Source organism: Crocodylus siamensis, chromosome 5, assembly GCF_052110815.1.
Source record: "Crocodylus siamensis isolate JL-2025a chromosome 5, ASM5211081v1, whole genome shotgun sequence".
Taxonomy (NCBI): domain Eukaryota; kingdom Metazoa; phylum Chordata; order Crocodylia; family Crocodylidae; genus Crocodylus; species Crocodylus siamensis.
Window position 1 is genome coordinate 195,359,668 of NC_143399.1, and position 19,373 is coordinate 195,379,040.

The 19,373-nt window shown below is 43.6% G+C and overlaps 1 protein-coding gene across 5 annotated transcripts in view; it reads left to right on the forward strand.

The window, feature by feature from the left end:
- The window catches only part of PRKAG2 (protein kinase AMP-activated non-catalytic subunit gamma 2), a 333,890-nt gene that overhangs the window by 276,183 nt on the left and 38,334 nt on the right, over nt 1-19,373 (forward strand). For all 5 annotated transcript variants that reach the window (XR_016442380.1, XM_090047729.1, XM_090047730.1 and 2 more), the window contains one exon: nt 7,185-7,294. Coding sequence is in view for 4 of the 5 variants with exons in the window: in XM_090047729.1 (XP_089903855.1) it covers nt 7,185-7,294 (110 nt within the window). In the remaining variant the exon portion in view is untranslated. The remainder of the gene's footprint in view (nt 1-7,184; nt 7,295-19,373) is intronic.

Below are 19,373 nucleotides of genomic sequence, written 5' to 3' on the forward strand. Positions count from 1 at the left end.
CTAGTTCCATTCTTGCCAAAGCGCTAAATGCCCAGGATTTCACCTGCACACAGACCTTAAGTGGGACTATATGTACCTTTGCTCTAATGTGCGTCTTGGCAAATTCAGATTAAAAGGCAAACATCCTCTTTTGAATGTAGGCCTTCATTTCTAATAAAGGTAGGTTTTTGCCTTTTCTTAAGAAGTTCAGTAGTAGAAACTCTGTACAGTCAGGGCATGAAATTTTCTGTCTCTAGCGCACAGGTATCAAAGATCCAGCCCATGGAGCCCTATCATCCAGCCCGCAGTGCTGCCTGTAGGTCTCAGACTGGCCCTGTGCACCACATACAGTAGATGCCAGCCCTATGTGCTGCGCAAGGTGCTGCACATGGCACTACACTGGACCAGCCCTGCATGCTAGATCTGGGGATGGCCTGTATCAGGCTGTAGACCAGCCCTGTGTGCAACACTCCCTAAACCAGCCCCTTATTCTGCATGTAGGGCTGGAGCTGGTGCACATGCTGCCTGCAGGGTCAGATATCTGTGTCTGATCCTGCCTGTCGACCAATGCTGAGCTCCTCATCTGGCCTGTGGGGCCAGATTACTTTGACACCCCTGCTCTAGTGCATTTAAATTGAGGGGTGAAGATGTTGTAGAATGCGCACAGACATTAGCAAGGCTTTGGCACTATCCTTCATGTATTTCCTTTGCTTACCAGTGAAAGAAAGATACAGTCTAAATCAAACTGTTATTCAGCTATATAACTAGTTAAATAATGCGGCTTAAGGGCTTGTCAAACTAGTGAAAGGTGTCAAATATTCAAGCTTGCTCTATATCTGGTACTATTTTAATTACTTGGAGGCTAGAATTGAGAGTATATTTAAATTTGTGGGTGACATCAAGATAGGTGGGGTTGCAAACAAGAGGGTAAGATTTGAATTCCTCGATTAGGATCAATGATTTTGGTACACTGAAACAATGGTCTAAAATCAAATGAAATTCAGTAAGGGCAGATGCAGAGTACTGCATTAGGATAGAGCAGTCAAATTAAAGGCATAATCTTCTCCATTGTCTCCTGCCTCCCAGTACCACTGGAGCACTGAACTGTGCATCTTCTAACAATCTGATCCTGAAGGGCAGAGATGCATTTCTACTACAGCTGAATGTTTTCCTTATGATGACCCCTTAAAACTTTCATCAAACAAGTGGAAAATGCTCCTTGTGCAATATAATTTCCTATTTTTGAGCACTTTCAAAATCACAACATAAAAATGAGCTGTGGCTGAACACTCTGTGTACACATATTATAATTTTAAAAAAACATTGCCTCCAGCTGTAAGTGGTCATTATTTTGTACTGTACTAAAACTCAGGAGCTGCAGGTATGGGACAGGGCCCCAGTAAGCTCTTCACCAACAGAGCGGATGACAGCAAGCTGTCTTTTTGTTCTAACTAGTGTTTATACCATATCTGTACCTGAAACATCAGATGTACTATAATCAGTCTTTATTTTTGGGTAACAACCAAAGTACTCTAATTGGTTGAAGTATTAGAAATAACAAGCCTTGCTTTTCCCTAATTGAAACGACTGTATAGTTGAGAGGGATATTAGACAAGCTTTCAGGCACAAAATGTCCTTCCTTAAGTCTAGGTAGAAGCAGATATAACCTAAACTAAATACTAGTAGACTAACCACTTTTATTTAACTGTGTCATGCAGATGAGTGATCACTTAAAGGGGAAGAGGACAGTAAACTTTATAAAGCAAAGAGAAATTATTAGAAGCACTCGCAGACACAGAACAGTTCAAACGAATTTACCTGATTATGTAAAAATGAGGTTTTCCAAAAGGGCTGAGGATTATTACCTGTGGAATACAAGGAAGGCAGCAGAGGGGGGACAGTGTTGAACATGTCATGTCCATCCTTCTTTCCCCCCCTCCCTCCCAGCACCATTCTGGGAACCCAAGAAATATTTGAAAAATCAGTCCTATTAAAAGTAAATGCAAACATAAATTTAAATACATTTTAATAGCAAATATAATAATGAAATGTACATGAGATGTAAATAGCCAACAGCCTGGGTAGTGCATATCAAGTAAATGATTAAATTTCATAAAATGTGTAGTCATCTAAAGCAGAGATGGGCAATTATTTGAGCCAGAGCACCACTTAAGGAGTTTTAGTGAGCTGTCTGGGGGTGGCAGTTGATCCTATCCAGACCACCGGGCACCACTAGGAGAGCTGGGCCCTATGCTGCTCCACTGTGCTGCATCCAGGGCTGGCTGAGCCATGCAACACACAGACTCCCTTACTTGTCCCCATTCCCTCCTCCCCACCCTGGTTTCTTGTTGGCTCTGTGCAGTCCTGGTATTGTGGTTTCTGGCAGCTGGGCCTGCACAGGATGGGGCATGATACAGTGCATAGAGTAGCCGTTCTGCCTGCCTGCCCACCATGATGAACTACTGCATCGCACTGGGAATGTTGGGAGTGACTGCGCCAGGCCGAGTTCCCCTTCCTTCCTCACCATGCCCAGCATGGATTAGTGGCACCAGCTCATTTCGGTGGGCAGGCAGGATGGCTATTTGGCTACTTGGCATGAACCCTGTCGCATGCAAGCCCAGCTGCCGTGCCAGAGCTGCGCAGTCACACCACCACCAGGAAGCCGGGTGGGAGGGATGGATGGAGGGACAGGGGAGGTGGGGAGGAGGCTGTGTTGTCTGTGTACTGTGTCGCCTGGCCCCTGCCACAGCAGAACGGAGCAGCATGGGGCACAGCCCTTCCTCCTCAGGCTCCTGGCAGCGGCCAGTGGGCTGGATAGGATCAGTTGATATTATGCCCATACCTGATCTAAAGAAATAAGCTTAACTTCTGAAATAATTTAAAATTAATTTAAGTTCTGAAGTATTAAAAAGATTCTAATGTATGGCCAGCCTGTTGGGCAAAAGAACCTAGGTTTCAAATTTAAATTTTAAAAGAGTGATTATCTTCATGTGCAGACAAGCTGTTCAGCAAGAACCACAGTTCAAGGCTGAAGAGCAAGGACTCTGAGGGAACCCAGGTTTTTATATTCTGTTACCTGGACTTGCTACATTTAATAAGTCCATATTTTAAAAATGTTTTTAATAAGTTCTGCTCTAATTTAATATTTATGTGCCTATTTTATCCCCTGTTTAAATGTGTTGTCCTAAACCAGGCCTAACTGACATAGAAGTAAATATGTTCTGAACAACCTTTAGCGTACCCCTTTTAACCTGCTGCTCTGGAACTTTCTAAAAGTATCCCAACCTCGGGCATTCCCTTGCTGTCTTTCTTAACCAAAATTTGGTCACGTTCATGTAAACAAATGCTAGGCTATATTAGAGCCTGTTATAGTCTACCAGAGCAGTCTCACTGGTGGGACACGAAGGTCATATAGGTGGGACTTCAACTCATTGCCTGATTGAAAAAATCAAAGTTGTTTGCACTTCAAATAGAGGAATCAACAAATATCTTGAGCAGTGCAGTTTTGTGGGGTTTTATTTTTATCATGGGACCAGGGTTTTTTGACAAAGTGGGTGGTGTGACTTAAAGTGCAAAAGGTTGAGAACCGCTGTACTAGAGTAAATACTAATGAGCATAAAACCTTTGTTGTTGTCAATGATTAAAACCATGGTTTTTAATGATATGTTATTTTCAGTGTTAAGTTATACGTTTTCGTTCCCAGGTCTATTTCCTGAAGGTGTCGTATAGGTTTTCCTTAAGGACAAGGACTGTAATATGTGAGATGGGGGGAGGGGGTCTGTTCTGTGTAAAATATTCTGGTGACTGTTTTCTGTCCTTTATCATTTTTTCTGTGACAATCTTAGTTATTAATAAGGGCTACACAGAAGTTTTTATAGATTTTATCTTGGAAGATTAATATTCCAAGTGTAGACCATCTCCCCCTTCAACATTTTCTTGGTAAAATTATGTTTTTCTTTAACTGGAACTGAAGTCAAAGTAATATATACATGAAATTCTAGTTTATAATTATAACCTAAAATTGGTTCATAATTAAAGGTTCTGCCGTATTGTGTTTGGACGAATGTTAGGCCATCAGATCGCACTATTTTTCAAAGTGGAGATTTGCTGCTGAATCTATTATTTTAAGTACAATGTTAAGTGTTTTTCACAAGAAACTCTTGGCCATTTTCTGGAGTATGTCTTTAAAAGAACTGTTGTAAAATTCTGCTGAGAATGGCTTTATAGAAAACACAACCCTTCAGTACCGTACTCTTACATCTGTGTTAAACAAAGTGATGGTTCTCAAGCTTCTCTTTCAGTCTCCTTGCTCAGGCAGTCCCAATTCCTCCTCACCCTATCAGTCTTTTCCTATCCACCCAATGTACCTCACTCAAATTTCCCTGCTTTGGGTTTTTTTGTCCGGTTCTTTGTTTGCCTAGCTATTCTGAGCACCTACCCATCTTCTCCCAGCACCTTGCATTAGCTTCCAGTCTCTCTCATCATACCCTGCCTGGTCATTGCTTCCATCTCCTGCTCCCATTCAGTCCCAGTCTAGCTTGACGCTGTGTTTCAATCTGCTTGCTTGCTTCCTGCCCCCTCCTTTTTCTCCTCCCTGGTCTGGCTTTTATCTTTTCTGTATTTGAATGGGAGACCTTTTTTCTTCCATGCTTTCTGAGTGCCAGCAGGGATAGGATTGTCAAGAACATGAGGAGAAAGGGGTCATTCACATCACAGGGCCTGATTTCTTAGTCATAAATCAAAGCCTAGCCTGACCCTGGCCTTCAGGGAGAGTCTGATACACCTTTAACCGAGTGCTTAACTTCTCTGTAGTTGTGACAAATGTTTATCTGACACTAGCTGATCAGCTTGGGCAGGCTCAGTGGCCCCAGACTCTTGAGAATTGTGCTACTAAATTTTGGCAAATCTCTACCAAGTATCAGGTGGTTAGCTGTGTTAATCTGTGGTCAGGTAGATGGTAGGGCAGGGTGGCACTTTAGAGACTGCTGTGCATGTGCGAACAGCAACATTTTCCAAGGCACATACCAGCTAAATAGGATGGATTTTTCACAGGCAAGGCAAGAGATTCAGCCTTTGCCCACAGGCTCCTGACAGATGTTACACTTAAGACATGATTAACCAGTTAATCACATCTTAAGTAGTGACCTGGCCACACGCTTAATCAATCAGATCTCTTTGAGCCTTTCCTTTAATGTCTCTGAGGCACCACAGACTAAACCATTTGGTAAATTTCAAGTACCTCCTCTAGAGCAGTGGTCTCCAAAGTGGGGTGCGCACAAGGTGATCCAATGGGGTGCAGGAAGAAAATATTAGAACTTCTATTTATATAGATAGGGGTGCGCGATCAAAGAAGTTTGGAGACCACTGCTCTAGAGCACAGGGATATCAGACCTGTTCAAAGGAAAGGTCAGCAGGTCATTTTAACACTGGGGCTGGGAGGGAAGAGTTTTGCCTTTGTCTGTTCTTTCTAACATTTGAACCATTTATAATAAAATTTTAAGTCTGTGCCAGGCCAAATGTTTAAAATACTGCTAAGTTGTATAAGCATCTTAGCATTATTGGGAGCCCTTTAAGGATGATGAGGGGTGGATCTGGGTGGGTATGCAATGATGCTGTTACACCTCCCAACCACTGCTGTTCCCAGCTGGTGCAAGCATAGTGGGCAGCTCCAGAGCTGGTCCTACCATACTCGACCCACAGGCTTCAGGGACCAGCTCTGTGGGTGCCAGGCTCAGGCAGGAATGGTACTGGTGGGCACACAGGTTCTTCTTTCCAGTGCCTGATCCCAGCCAACAGAGCAACACCTGTGAGAATAGCATGGGCAAAGAGCCTATAGGTGCTGGAAGGAGGAGCCCACTCACTGCTGCCATAATCCCCAGCCAAGTCCATCACCCTATGCAGCTGATTTTTGCAGTCTCCATCTGGAATAGAGTAGGAACAGCTCTGGGCTCTCCCCCATGGCCAGGAAAGCTGGGTACAGTGGCAGCAGTCAGGTCATCTTTGTGCACCTGCTCCTTGCCTGGCACCCCAGGGTCTGTGGCTGACCTAGAGGCTTTTGCCCTGCCTTGCACCCAACACCGCCCTCCCCCAACCCTCCCCATGGTCTAAAGGGCAGGGTGCCACATCCCCCTTTATTAAATCCTGGATCCACCTATGTAACTATTACTTCACTCTTTGATATTTATCAAACATGTCTGCTAGTTTTTCAGAGAAATGTGTACCCAGGAAACATGAGAACACAAAATTACCATCCTAATTGAAAAATAGTTTGGATAGACTTAGTGGTTGCTTACAAACATATATATATATAAAAAAAGGCACTTTTCATTAAATTCTGTGCATTCCTGCACTAGGCACAGCACATGCCCAGAAGAGGTATTGTATTAGCTGGACCCAGCTTGCTCAGCATCTGTATGGATCAGGTACTTTAGTGGGTCTTTTTTGGTGCTTTTATCTAATAGCTCAGGGGGTTTCAACCTTTTTAGGTCAGTGTACCCCCAGCAGCCGGTTGAGAAGCCAGGAGTCCCCCGGCAGCCAGTTGGTGGGGGGGACCCCCGGCAGCCAGTTGGTGGGGGGGCACCCACAGCTGATGGATGGGAGTGCTGAGTACCCCCTGAGGCCATCCCAAGTTGAAAACCCCTGAAATAGCTGATTCAGCTGACTTTAGATAAAAACACCAAGAAGCCCCACTTAATCACCTGATCTATACAAATGCTGCAGAGCCAGGTCAAAGTATTGCGCTGCTTCTTCCAGTAAAGTGTGTTTTGGGTTTATTTTTCACCACATCTGTTAGTGCCCAGTGGTAGAATTTTTCCAGAATAAATCAGTCCATCAGTTAGGTCTCAAGCTATAATTTACATGTAGGTATAAACAGACTCTTTGTTTATGTAGAGCCTACAAACTGTGAATGTTGTTGGCAAAAATTGGTATTTTAACTATTATCTCTGGCAAAATCCATTTCCACTAAAGAAGATCAGAGTATATATTTTACATTTGGAATAAGTAGTGTGAATGGCAAGATGATTGAAAACAGGAAAAATTGAGATCAGAGTCTTAGACCATGTCTCCCAGTCTGAACAAATTTTTTCAGGATATGGCTTTTGCTGTTCGTCTACTAAATGTTGCCTGAATAAGTTAATGTGTGTATTTCTCATATCTTTTAGAAGAATAACTGTTAAAAATGTGTTGTCCCTTTTCTCTTGCAGCACTTGAAGAATCTGAAAGTGACATTTATGTGCGATTCATGAAGTCACACAAGTGTTACGACATTGTTCCAACAAGCTCCAAACTTGTTGTTTTCGACACTACGTTACAAGTGAGTACTCCACTTTCAGTTTGTTTTCATTCTGACCAGTTGTCTTTTAACTTTTGTGCACAGACTTCATGTAGTATTCAACGTTTTCCATAATGCTGTCAGTTGGGAGCAAATAGCAGCAATATATTTTTGAAGTGTTAACAATAAAGTTTTCTGAATGTAACGTTTTTTCCATTTGCGCAGGATGCAGCTTTATATTTATGTCACTTGAAGGCTTTTAGCTATTGCCTCAAAATGGACTAGGTCCTTTTTATGGCCTTTCTCAGAGGGACAAGCAAAGAAATGCCAGTTATCAAAATATTTATTAATCTTTTGTGATTATATAGGAGAGTGGCTGTTGTACAGAAATTCAGTGTTGTGATTCTTGCCTTAGAGTGACTAGACAGATCAGGATTTTCATAATCCAGCAAATTCCTGAATCCTAAATCAGAATGAATTTGCAGGGTTGGCTTATTGATTTCTTTGTATGAGTTTAGTTCAGGGGCAGGCAAAATGGTATATCCGGCCGGTGGCCAAACTCCATTTCCCAGCAATCTCTGTCCACATCTCTGCGGCCAGTTTCCACAGAGACCCCAGTAGCGGCAGTGCTGTGACGGCGCAGGGCCAGGGTTTCCACGGAGACCAGCCCCAGTAGTGCTGGCAGGGCACGTGTGGCTGAGCAGGGAGCTGCGTCAGGGCCAGCAGGGCATGCGGGAAGCAGATCACAGCTCTGCCGCAGCTCCCGGCTGCCCTGCCACCGCCGCAAGATCCCAGCCCCGGAGCAGCTGCACACCCTCCCAGCACTGCTGGGGCCAGTCTCCATAGAAACCCTGGCCCCATGCTGTCATGGCCCTGCCACTCCTGGGACCTCCATGGAAACCAGCTGCAGTGATGTGGGCAGGGACTGCTGGGAAATGGAGTCTGCCATGGGTCCAGTCTGGCCTGCGGGCCAGACTTTGGCCACCCCTGGTATAGTTGCTCTTAGAAAGCTTTTATTTTGCATTTTTTGTTTCTGTCATCTAGTAAAAGGTAGAATTACCATTCAGAGTTTAAAATTGATGCTTGGATCCATTTGTTAAAACAAGTTCTCTTTGTTCCAGTGAACTTTAGATAATCTGCTTTAACTGTGCTTTTAGGGGTATAGGTCCTAACTGCATTTATTTATGAAAATGGCACAGTATGCTTGATGAGAAGGAAAGTATAATCCTCATTCTCATGTGCATTTTAGCATGCTGGGTAAAGCATTTGTTTAAGAAATCATAATTGCCATGTTTAACATAGAAGTCAAAATAGTGGGTAGGATGTTTGCTTCTTGGTTTGGGAATGTCTTCCCTCATAATGTCATCAGACTGAGTTTGATTAACCTTCAGAAAAATGCTCCGCAAATAGCGTATTTTCTCAAGTTCACTCTGGAGTAAAATTTAGGACGGTTGGGTTTTTTTTGGGCAGGGAGCGGGGCTTCCCAGAGTTTGGTCTGCTTTTCAACATCTGTTTTGTAATTCAGCTAGGGAATTTCGGAAATAGGAATACGTATTTTAGATTTTGCATAGAATCTGCTAACGGTAACTTTTTCATGAGGTCTTTAAGCCATCAAATACTATGCATCTTCTACATGCACAACTTTGTGATCATAAGTTTATCTGTTCTGTCTGCAGCTTGTTGTTGGGCCACAGTAAGAGGTTGACAGTGATGCTAATTTTGCTAGGGAAAAGTAACTTGCCTAATGAGGCAGACAGTGTAAAACTGCAGTGTGAGAGAATGATAAAGCAGTTTTCAGACCACATTTGGTATATTTGGTTGGATTAAAACTGAAGAGTGTTGCTGAAAACTTTTATTATTGCTAGTCTAAGTTCCAGTCTTGTGAGGCATATAATGCCTCAAGACTCCTGTTTGAAGTCAGTGGGATTTTCAAGTGCTTGATATTTTTTGCTGGATTTGTTCCCAAAGAAAATTAATATTCCTCTGACTTCCATTTATTATTTCTCTGGATTACTAAGAGAAAGTGGTGCCTCTGCCACAAATCACAGGAACATGTGATGCTTCCAAATATACTAATACCTTGTGCATAAGACTTACTAGTTCAGTAAACTTAAGTAGGAGACATGAAGGCTGACAGTTATTTTGCTTATGCCAGTGTAATTTGGGAACAATCAATGGAACTATAATGTTGGATACTAGGTAAGGAAGAGAGAAATCTGAGTTACATCACAGTAACTATAATAAGTTTAGTGTTTTGCAGTTTGAGTGGAGGTTCCCTTGGAAGAATGTTTTTGAGTAGTTTCTGTAGCTTTGATATCCTGTCTCCACCTACTGGTTAGAAATGACAACAATCAGTCAAGATGGGTTTGAGTTAGATTTCTGATTTGGTGGTATGAATAGTGTTGCTAATAGCACTGGACAACTGTAGATATTTTGATGTAATGCATTAAATGGTAAGTCTCACTTCAGACGACTCCTTTTAAACATTGGGAAAAAAACACCTAAATACAAAAAGGCCAACAGTCAGCAAGTATAAATATACCTAGATATCTAGGATGGATTTAGTGTAGAGACATGTAAACAAAAACAACTGAGATTCTCAGCGGCAAACTATGAGATGATACTACAGTAGACCTCCGATTTACATGAGTATTGCATTCTGGGGGAATTTCATGCAAGTCAATTTTGCGTAACTCGGGACAACTTTCCCCATAGGAAATAATAGAATAGTGAGGGGTTGTGTACCCCGGACATACTTTAGTCATAGCTTTTTTTCCCCCTTGTCTTGGCAGAATTGCCTTTTAGGAGGCGCATCTAGTGTCTCACCTATGCATCTTGAGATGCCGCTACCGCAGTGGAGGCACAGCTCCGTTTGATTCCGGCTGCAGTCTTGTGGGGTGTTTGCGTATATATGTGAATTTCACGAGCATTCACATATATACATGAATGACATGCTTCTCGAGGGGCATTTTGCAGACCCTAATAAAAAAAATTGCGTAAACGCAAGAAACGTAAGTTGGACTGTCGTAAATTGGGGGTCTACTGTACTGAAGTTTTGTTCCTAAAGCTCTCCCAACACAAGAGGCACTTAAGGCCATAATGTTTTCCAGGAAGATTTTTAGCAGAAGCAATGTCTGGCAGTAGGAACAGGAAGGGGAGAGTTTACCTGGGTGTTCTGTGATGGGGAATATGTGGTTCTGTCAGCCACTCACGCACGCCTCCGTTCGCAATACCATGGAGCATGAGTGGTTTACAAAATTAGAGGCCCACCAGGCACTTTGAGTTGTGAAATCTCCCAGCTCCATATGACTATATGTGGTTCAGTAAACCTTTGTGACTAGCAAGTCGTATAATAGCTAGTACCTCCCAAACTCTGACTGTCATATGGCTTGTATATACAACTGTTAAATGAATTTTCTACTCTCCTGCATCTGACGTTTACCAGGATTTCCAAGATGACAGCAGCAGAGACTTGGAGAAACTTTGGGGCCTTTGATAGCTTTTTAGTTCCTGTGGAGTAAAGAATTCCCACTGTCTCAAGGGCAAGATATGTACAGTATACTGTATAAACAAGAGTGCTTAACTTCACAATATCCTCATTCACAAGTTCGAAAATGTCAGAGTTAAGGTCACCCGATGAGGTCTTCATTCTTTTTCCCCTTGTACAGATGCATCATAACAGTGTGGTCACATACTGGTGTTCTACAAAACTGCCCTTTATTTTAAAGAATGATTCAGTAGAAATAATGAGAGTGTGGTCCCAAAGTATCTTTGTCCAAATCCTGAACTGACTGTAAATTTCCTAATTACCTTGTGGGTGTTTCTATGGTTCTCTCACAGTAGTGCTGGGATACTTCAAAAGCATTAATGAAGCTGTCTTCCCAACACTCCTGTTGGATTTGGTGATATCTTAAATTGAGGAGCTGAAACGAAGAGAAAGTAAGGCCAAAATTGTTAAATGTCAGTTTAATGTTGGGTGCTAAAGTTGAAGTGAAGGGCCGGATAATTTCTGTTTTCTCTTCCCAAGTTTACTTCGCATTTTTATAGCTCTTGGATTCAAAGCACAGCTCCAGTTGATCTCAGCCGTAGGTGTGAGCACTTGCCACTTCTGCAAGTTAGGCCCCAGGTGATTAAAATTGGTGTCAAAAACAAGAACACTGTGTCCAGTTGTGAACTCTTTGATTTAAGTGCCAAGCATCACACTGAAAGCCTGTAGACATAGGGATAGAGTCTAGTTCTCCAGGGCAAATTTCAACAGCCCTTATTATGAGGCCATCCTTTCTCTTCCTATAATCACCTTCCTCATTTACCATGCCAGTGGTTCTGAACCTTTTTCAGTCTATGTACCCCTTGGTCTCAGAGTGAGGCTTCACGTACCCCCTTTCAATAGGAAATTAATTTTTATGTCAAACTAAGTGTAATCCCATGTGCATGCGCATTTTACGGCAGTTTCAAATTTTCAAGACGGTTTTTTAGGCTCTTCAACCTGTGTTAGGCAATGTATGAAGAAATATATCTCACGTACCCCAGGTGAGGCTTCACCTGCCCCCTGGGAGTACATGTGCCCCTGGCTCAGAACTGCTGCACTATGCAGTTTCCATCTAATGCAACATGATGAAGGGGAGGAGTACAGCAGAAAAGTCTCCACTCTGCAGTCTAGATTCATCCCCAGGCTACAGTCCAGCCTGTGCACTGAATGAGCCAAGGTTCCTCTGCTGCAGGGGTGACTTTGGTCATGTACTTAAAGACTGTCCCATAATGCCTAGTCCTAAGACTATTTTTTCTTTTTACCCAATTTCAAAATCTAAAATTAAGGTACTTTTTTCTTTGGTTTCCCCACCTGGGTGGGTGCACCTTGACTTCTGTGCCAAGTTGGAAGCACGACTGAGATCAAAACGTGGAGGTAGAAATAACAGTGAGGTCTCAGAAACATAGAGTATATCCTATAAAATCTAGAGGGACTGGCAACAAATCTTTCCTCTCTTCCAGCTTCCCACTATAAGCATTGTAGAGATACAGTAATGAATCTTTTAACAGCTCTAAAATTTGATTACAGCTACCCTAAATGACTCTTTCTCTACCTGAATCTCGATTGTAGACTCACTATCTCTGCCAAGGAGAACTATTTCTAAATTATTGTAAAGGAAAACTGAGAGAAGTTCATGTAACCTATGTAATACGAATGATTTGAATATCAACAAACTATTCCTTATCTAGTAGTCAGTTTTGCTCTGTTCCTTATCTAGCAGTCAGTTTTGCTCTTCTCCAGCAGAGTTGATGTCACAGGGAGATGTTACCATTACAATGTACATTTTCTTGTTGCTGTTTTCATGCATCTTCCCACTCTGGTGGAGTCCATAATTATGTTTTGTGTTAGAACCATTGCCTTAGCGTAGCATACAGTCTAGTTTCTGAAGCTTTGATATGTACACTTGCATAAAGTCAGATTTAGCATGGCCTTCAAGATGGGTGCTCCTCATGCGTTTCTGCTCTTTCCTAGACTTCTTAATAAGGGTTGTAGAGAATTACACCTTGGTTCTGAGTAAATGGCAGTATTGGATAGGAATATGCTTCTACCCCTACATATGGCCCAGCCACCACCATAAAGTGGTGTAGTGTCAGATACGTGATCTCTGTAGGGAGCTCGCAGAGGCAGTCCTGGGCTGCCTTTTACTATGGGCTATGAGTGATTGTCATAATCTAAGCCATGAATTTGCATCTGCACTTTACTAACATTTCAGTCTTTTTTTGGTTCATGGTGAGCTTAAGGCTAAACTTTGGGATATGCTCAATATGTGTAGGAGTACATGCAAAATCATTATGATGACTGGTGCTATATAAACAAGACTAGGCATATCAAAAGCTTCTCTGATTGGCATGAAATGATGCCTATAATCGTTTCTTTAGAGGTACAGTAAAAGCTGTGTTATCCGCCAAGTTACTAACCGGCATGCTCTATTAACCAGCATGCCGAGCGAAACAGGAAGTTGTGCCATGGCACTTCGGATTTCACCAAGTCCCCTGGCCCGGGGCAAAGCAGCCTGTGTGGCGCCCCCGCTCCCTGTTTCCCGGCACACATTGATATGGGAATAGTAAACTTTTAATTAAAATTCCCTCCTTGCTCCTCATCATTTCTGTTTGGGACCCCTCCCAGTCCCCTGGCACACTAACGCACCGGATGCAGCAGGAGGGGTGGTGGCCCGAACAGATGCCTCTCAGATAACTGGCAGTTTTGATTAACTGGCACTCCACATTCCCCCCTGCCAGATAACACACCTTTTGCTATACTATGATTTATGAGAATGCAAAACCAACTGGAACAGTGTAAGGAATCTTGCTTTCCTGCTGTCTGTGTTGTATCTATCCAGTGGGCAAATTTGTTGCATTTACAATCTCCTCTACTTATTCTTAAATGAGTTATTGTCCGTGTCTGTGACAACTGGGGGTAAACTAGATCCTGGGGTAGAACACTTCAGGCTTCTCCATTTCTAGGTAGTATGCACAGCAGGTCTCCAGCAGACATTTAAAGTTAAGGTGCGATGGGATCTGATGCAGGATCCCAACAATCATGCTTTCTGCCATGCCACACATGCATGGTACACCGCTGCAGCTGGGAGCCCGGTCAGATGATTGGGCTTCCAGCTGGAGGAGGGCACCCATTGCATGTGCTCTCTTGGCTCAGAGTCCCCATCAGCTGCTCAGGGATCTCACCTGTAGGAGTGTATAGTGTGCTCCTACGTCAGAGATCCATGAAGGGCCTCCCAGCCTCTGGAGCACACAAGTCTTGATAGGCTCCCATGTGCTCCAGAGGCTGGGCCCTGGCCACTTCTAGTTAAAGGTACGGTAAGAACCGGCCACAAAGTTATTACAACAAATATGTGTTTTATCCTGCCATTAACTGATGTGGTTTGTGGCCAGATCACTACTGAAGACATGATTACCTAGTTATGTGTAACGTTTATCAGGAGTCATAGATTCTAAGTCTTGTTTATAGCAGTTTTCACAGGATTTTAAACTGATTTAAAATTACTTAAATATCTTCTGTCTTCTGGTGGTTTCAAACCTATTTTCAAAACTGCAAACCTGGAGGGGAGAAGGGAAAAAATAATTTGGTTTGAAGAGCAGCTCTTCTTATATCATCCTCCCTTAAGCGTCTAGAAGCAGGTCCTAGTAAAACCAGGCGTCCATCCACTGTTGTGCCAAAGTCCAGACCAAGACAGTTGAGCAGCCCACTGAGACACTCCCCTTGGTGACCAAAAGCCAGAGTTAGAGGTCTGGTACAGGATGTGAGTGTCTTTTCCAAAGCCCTTGCCATCCCCCAGCATATTTCCATAGCTTTCTGAGAAAATAGGGACATTCCATTGGACTTCCAGAACCTCCGCTACAGTGGGACCTTGCCTTCCTCAGTCTAGAGCAAGTCAGCAGCCTCCAGCCTGTGAAGCCATCAGCTCCAGTTTGCCAAGCCAGGAGGCTTCACTGAGTCATGGCCAGGGTGTTGGGGAAACAGCAGCTGAGTCCGGCACTGGTCCACCCCAGACCCAACCTGGGTATTGGGTAATAATAATTTGTTAAGTTTTTTGGAAAGCATAGACAAAGCAGCTGCTGATGGTTTAGCAAAGGGAACAAGTCCTTCCCTTCAGAATCTTCAGATTTGTAACAGGAAAGTGTTCCTGTGGGAGCTGCCTGGTCCAGAGCAGCGGTTTTCACCCTGTTCTGTGAAGTCCTGGGATCCCACAATAGGCTCTGCAGAGAGACTGGTGGTAATGGCGGAGACGGACAGGTGGCACACTGGCACCAGTGGGCCAGGCTACCTGGCTCCGCGGCAGCTCGTGCAGCCCGTGGAGATAGGGGTAAGGAAGGGGTTCTGCAACAGGAGTGATACGGAAAGGTTCTAGGCAAACAAGATTCTTTGGGTGAATCAGATGCCTTTTGTTAGACCAACTCAAATAGTTGGAAAGAATTTTAAAAGTATCGGATTTACCCAAAGAACCTTGTCTGCCCTATGTCCTTAAACAAACACGGCTCGGTGGCATGTACTGACTAGTACGATGAGTAAAAGGGACCTAGAGGTAGTAATCAACCATCGCGTGAATATGAGCCATTAGTGTGATGCTGCAGCCAGTAGAGCAAACAGTACTCTGGCATGGATCAACCAATGCATCTCAAGCAAAACCATGGAAGTGATTCTTCCTCTTTACTTGGCACTGGTGAGACCACAGCTGGAGTACTGCATCCAGTTCTGGGTGCTGCACTTCAACAAGTATGTGGAAAAGCTTGAGAGGGTCCAGAGAAACCACTCGTATGATCAGAGACTTAACATGGCAAGCTACATAAGGAAGGGCTGAGGGACTTGGGACTCTTCAGCCTAAAAAAGAGAAGGCTGAGAGGGGACTTGATAGCAGCTTACTAGTACATCAGGGGAGTACATCAAGGTGAACAACTGTTCATCCATGCACCCTTGGGAAAAACCTGGAGTAATGGCCACAGACTCATGGAAGACCATTTCAGGCTTGACATTAGGAAAAACTTCTTCACAGTCAGATTGCCCAGACAGTGGAATAAGCTCCCTCCAGAGGTGGTGCAGTCACCTACCCTGGAAATCTTCAAGAGGAGACTGGACAGTCACCTTGCTGGGGTCACCTGACCCCTGTTGTCTTTCCTTCCTCGTGTGGGGTGGGGCTGGACCTGATGATCTTGCAAGGTCCCTTCCAGCCCTTACAATCTGTGAAATGTGCAAGCAGTATGAGAAAGATGGAGACAATTTTGAAATATTAAATAAAGGAGCCTTTTGCTCTTCACCCATGCTTTGTGACATTCAGTTGCCTCAGAATCACAGTAGAGGTAGCGCTCTTGGTAAACCAGCATGAGAGATGCACAGCCCTTCAGTAGATGTAATCTTCTTTGGCTATCCCTCAATATGAGGATGATGTATGCTGTGGGGGGAGGTGTTATTGGTGAGTTTTAAGATGGCTGAAGAGTCCAGTCTGTGCTCTGCAAGTTTTTCCACAGATATGACAGGTGGTGCCTTGGAGAGGCACAGCAGTTGGCCAGGATGTTGTACGCTTTCCTTCCTCCTCTGCCATTTCTTGGCTTCCTAAGCAAGACTGTTCTCTTTGAAGTGAACTGTAGCTTGATGTATGATGCAGCGCCATTGAGACCCGTTACCAGCCAGCACTTTGCAGTTTGTAAGGTTGATGCCACCGTTCTTAAAGTATGCTTTCAAGGTGTCCTCCATGGGTCCTCTTACCGTGACGGAGTTAAGAGAAGAGGACTTGCTTCAGTAGATGTGTAGCATATTCAACCACGGTGGAGATAAGGAAAGAGCTGTTTTCAAGTCCCCAAGGGAAACATGTGGAAAACCAAGTCTTAAACAGTTGCATTTTGAAATCTGTCTCTAGATGCAATGCAGATCTTGTCTGTTCTTGAGTGCATTTGATTGTAGCAGATGCATCACTTATAAATATGGTGAAAAAACTGAGAAAAGACTAGACCTCTGGGGGAATACATTTACCTTGATTCTCTGTGCTTAGCGTATGGCCTAGCATCATACAGAACTGGCTTGTTGTGAAATGTCAATTCATTGCTATAACAACTCAGCAAAGTAAACTCTTTGCCACCTTGACCAGCAGAACAGTGTGCCAGATTGAATCATATGCTCTTAAGTCAAGAATCATACTGCCAGTCTTCCCTTATTAGAAGCCATTTTTTATATTAGTGGTAACAGATGCACTTGTAACAAAGTTCTTGGCTCTTAGTTTCACCACGGGCATGATCCTGTGCAGAATTAACTGCTCTCATCTGTTTAAAAGCACAGCACAGAAGTGGTATTAAATGCTAGCTATCTAGAAGGAAGTGAACATTTCCTGGCTTCAGTATAGCTATTGCCCTAACCTTCTGCTAGACCTTCAAAGCATCTTTTTCTCCCGGGTCAAAGGCAGCAAAGCGGAGAGCCCCAAGCCCACAGCGGGCAGCCCGCATCCATGGTAGCAAATGTGATGTTATCTGAAAGCTTATAAATGGAAGCTTGTTTCTTTAAGAAATCTGTGTTATCTTTCAAATAGCTAGCACTCTCATAACATGCAGAAATAAGATTTGAGTCAAAGTAGCCAAAAACTCCATCCATGGCCGTTCCAGTGCCAGAAGCAATACCAGAAGGCTGAACATAAGCAGCTGCAACACTGTTAGACACAATCTTCATGAAATATATGGCAGAGCCATAAACTCTTATTTAAACTGTAGTATATTGATGTGGAGGGCCTAGTAACTATTTTACTTCAAGTAAAAGCTGCAAATGTTTAACATGCTGTGGAAGCCTGGAACACCTGAACTTCAACACTTTAACTTCCATCCCCCCTGAGGATGGATTACAAGCCAAAGAGAACATTCTCCTTGATGAGGACCCTGATTCTGTTCCCATCACATATTCCTGTTTTGTCCTCACTTGCAACTGTTTCAGATTTGGGAACTCCCTATACCTACAGATGAAAGGCACTGCCATAGGCACATGTATGGCCCCTACTCTGCCAATATATTTATGGCAGCTTGCTTCCTCTACGGCTGCCCTCTCAAAAGTTGCAGGTGGGGTGTATTACTGGATGCCTTAAGCCAACAGATGTCTCCATCTACTTGCCAGAATTGCCCCAGCAGACTTCAGGAGAGCAATAGAAAGCACCTGGCAAATCAAAGAGTCACCCACTGCATTGGCCGCATTGCGACTCCAAGTAGACTGAACTCACAGAAGAGTTTCCTTGCTATGATGCAGCCACTAGATGAAATACCAACAACCACACAAATAGAAATGTGGCACTCATGATTAGATATGACCCAGGAGGGAGTTGGGATAAATTATCAAACTGTTGAACTTCTCCCTGCAGGAGATGTTCAACAGTTAACATGCAGCTTCAGGAATACTCTAACACAAACACCACGTGCAAATAGGGAGGAAACTTCCAGACTGCAAAATACCTACTGGTCTGCCCACATATAGGGGAACTGTGTACCAACAAGGACCTTGCTAAGGCTACAGATTGAATGACAGCATGTGCCTGTTTCTGGACCCAAATTTGAACCTGGTGACACATGAAAAGAAAAAGACCTAAGGTACACTAATGACATCTTCATTTTGTGGGTGCATGGGAAGGAATCTCTAGAGAAATTCTACCAGGACTTTAACAACTTCCACCCCTCCATCAAGCTGACCCTGGAATATTCCTCCCAGCAAATCCATTTCTTGGACACCACCGTGAAAGCTTGCTACCACTGACCATTTCAGCTACTTGCATGCTAGCAGCTCTTATCCTAAGCACGTCACTAGGTCTGTTGTCTGCAGTCAAGTTCTGCATTATAACCATATTTGCTCTGATCCCACTGACCAGGATGCAGTCCTTAAAGATCTGGAGCAGAAGATTCCTAAAATTATAATACAATCCTAAAACTATAGCCACTCAAATCAGCAGACTCAGACTCTCTGCACCAACCTACTATGACACCAGCTGCGAGACAAAGACAGCAGAATCCCTTTGATTGTCACTTACAGCCCCCAGCTTGAACACCTCAGACAGATTGATGACCCCAAACCCCTCCTGGAAAATGATAGTCATGGTAACCATTTCAAGGTAGTCATGGGAGACAAAACTGTCCTGGATTATAGGCAGCCAGCCACTCTTAAATGGCATCTCTCCACAACAGACTACCAAACTCCTATTCTCAGGTCATTGCACTAGTGCTTGCTCTGGACAAAAAGGCAGACAAGCCTGTGACAGGACACTTGAACCCCTCTGGACATTGCGTTGCAGACCCCAGAGTGCCTGTTCTTAGACAACAAAACTGTAATAACATAGTTGAATGGGAAATCATGGACCAAGAAATCATCCACACACTGAATTGCATTAAGTATAGTCTAAACTGAGACCAATTCTTATCTGTTTATCTGGACTAGCTTTTTAAATTCGGTGCCACCCACCCTGCATAGGTTAACTTTATTTTTCTTGTGCGTACTCACCTTCCCTCTCTCTCTGTGGTGCCCCTCCTTTTCCCTCATCCGTTCTCTACCCCTTATGTGCTCATCACTGCATTCTGTTCAGCAGCTCTGCTTCCTGCAGCTCCTTCGCAGCATCTGATT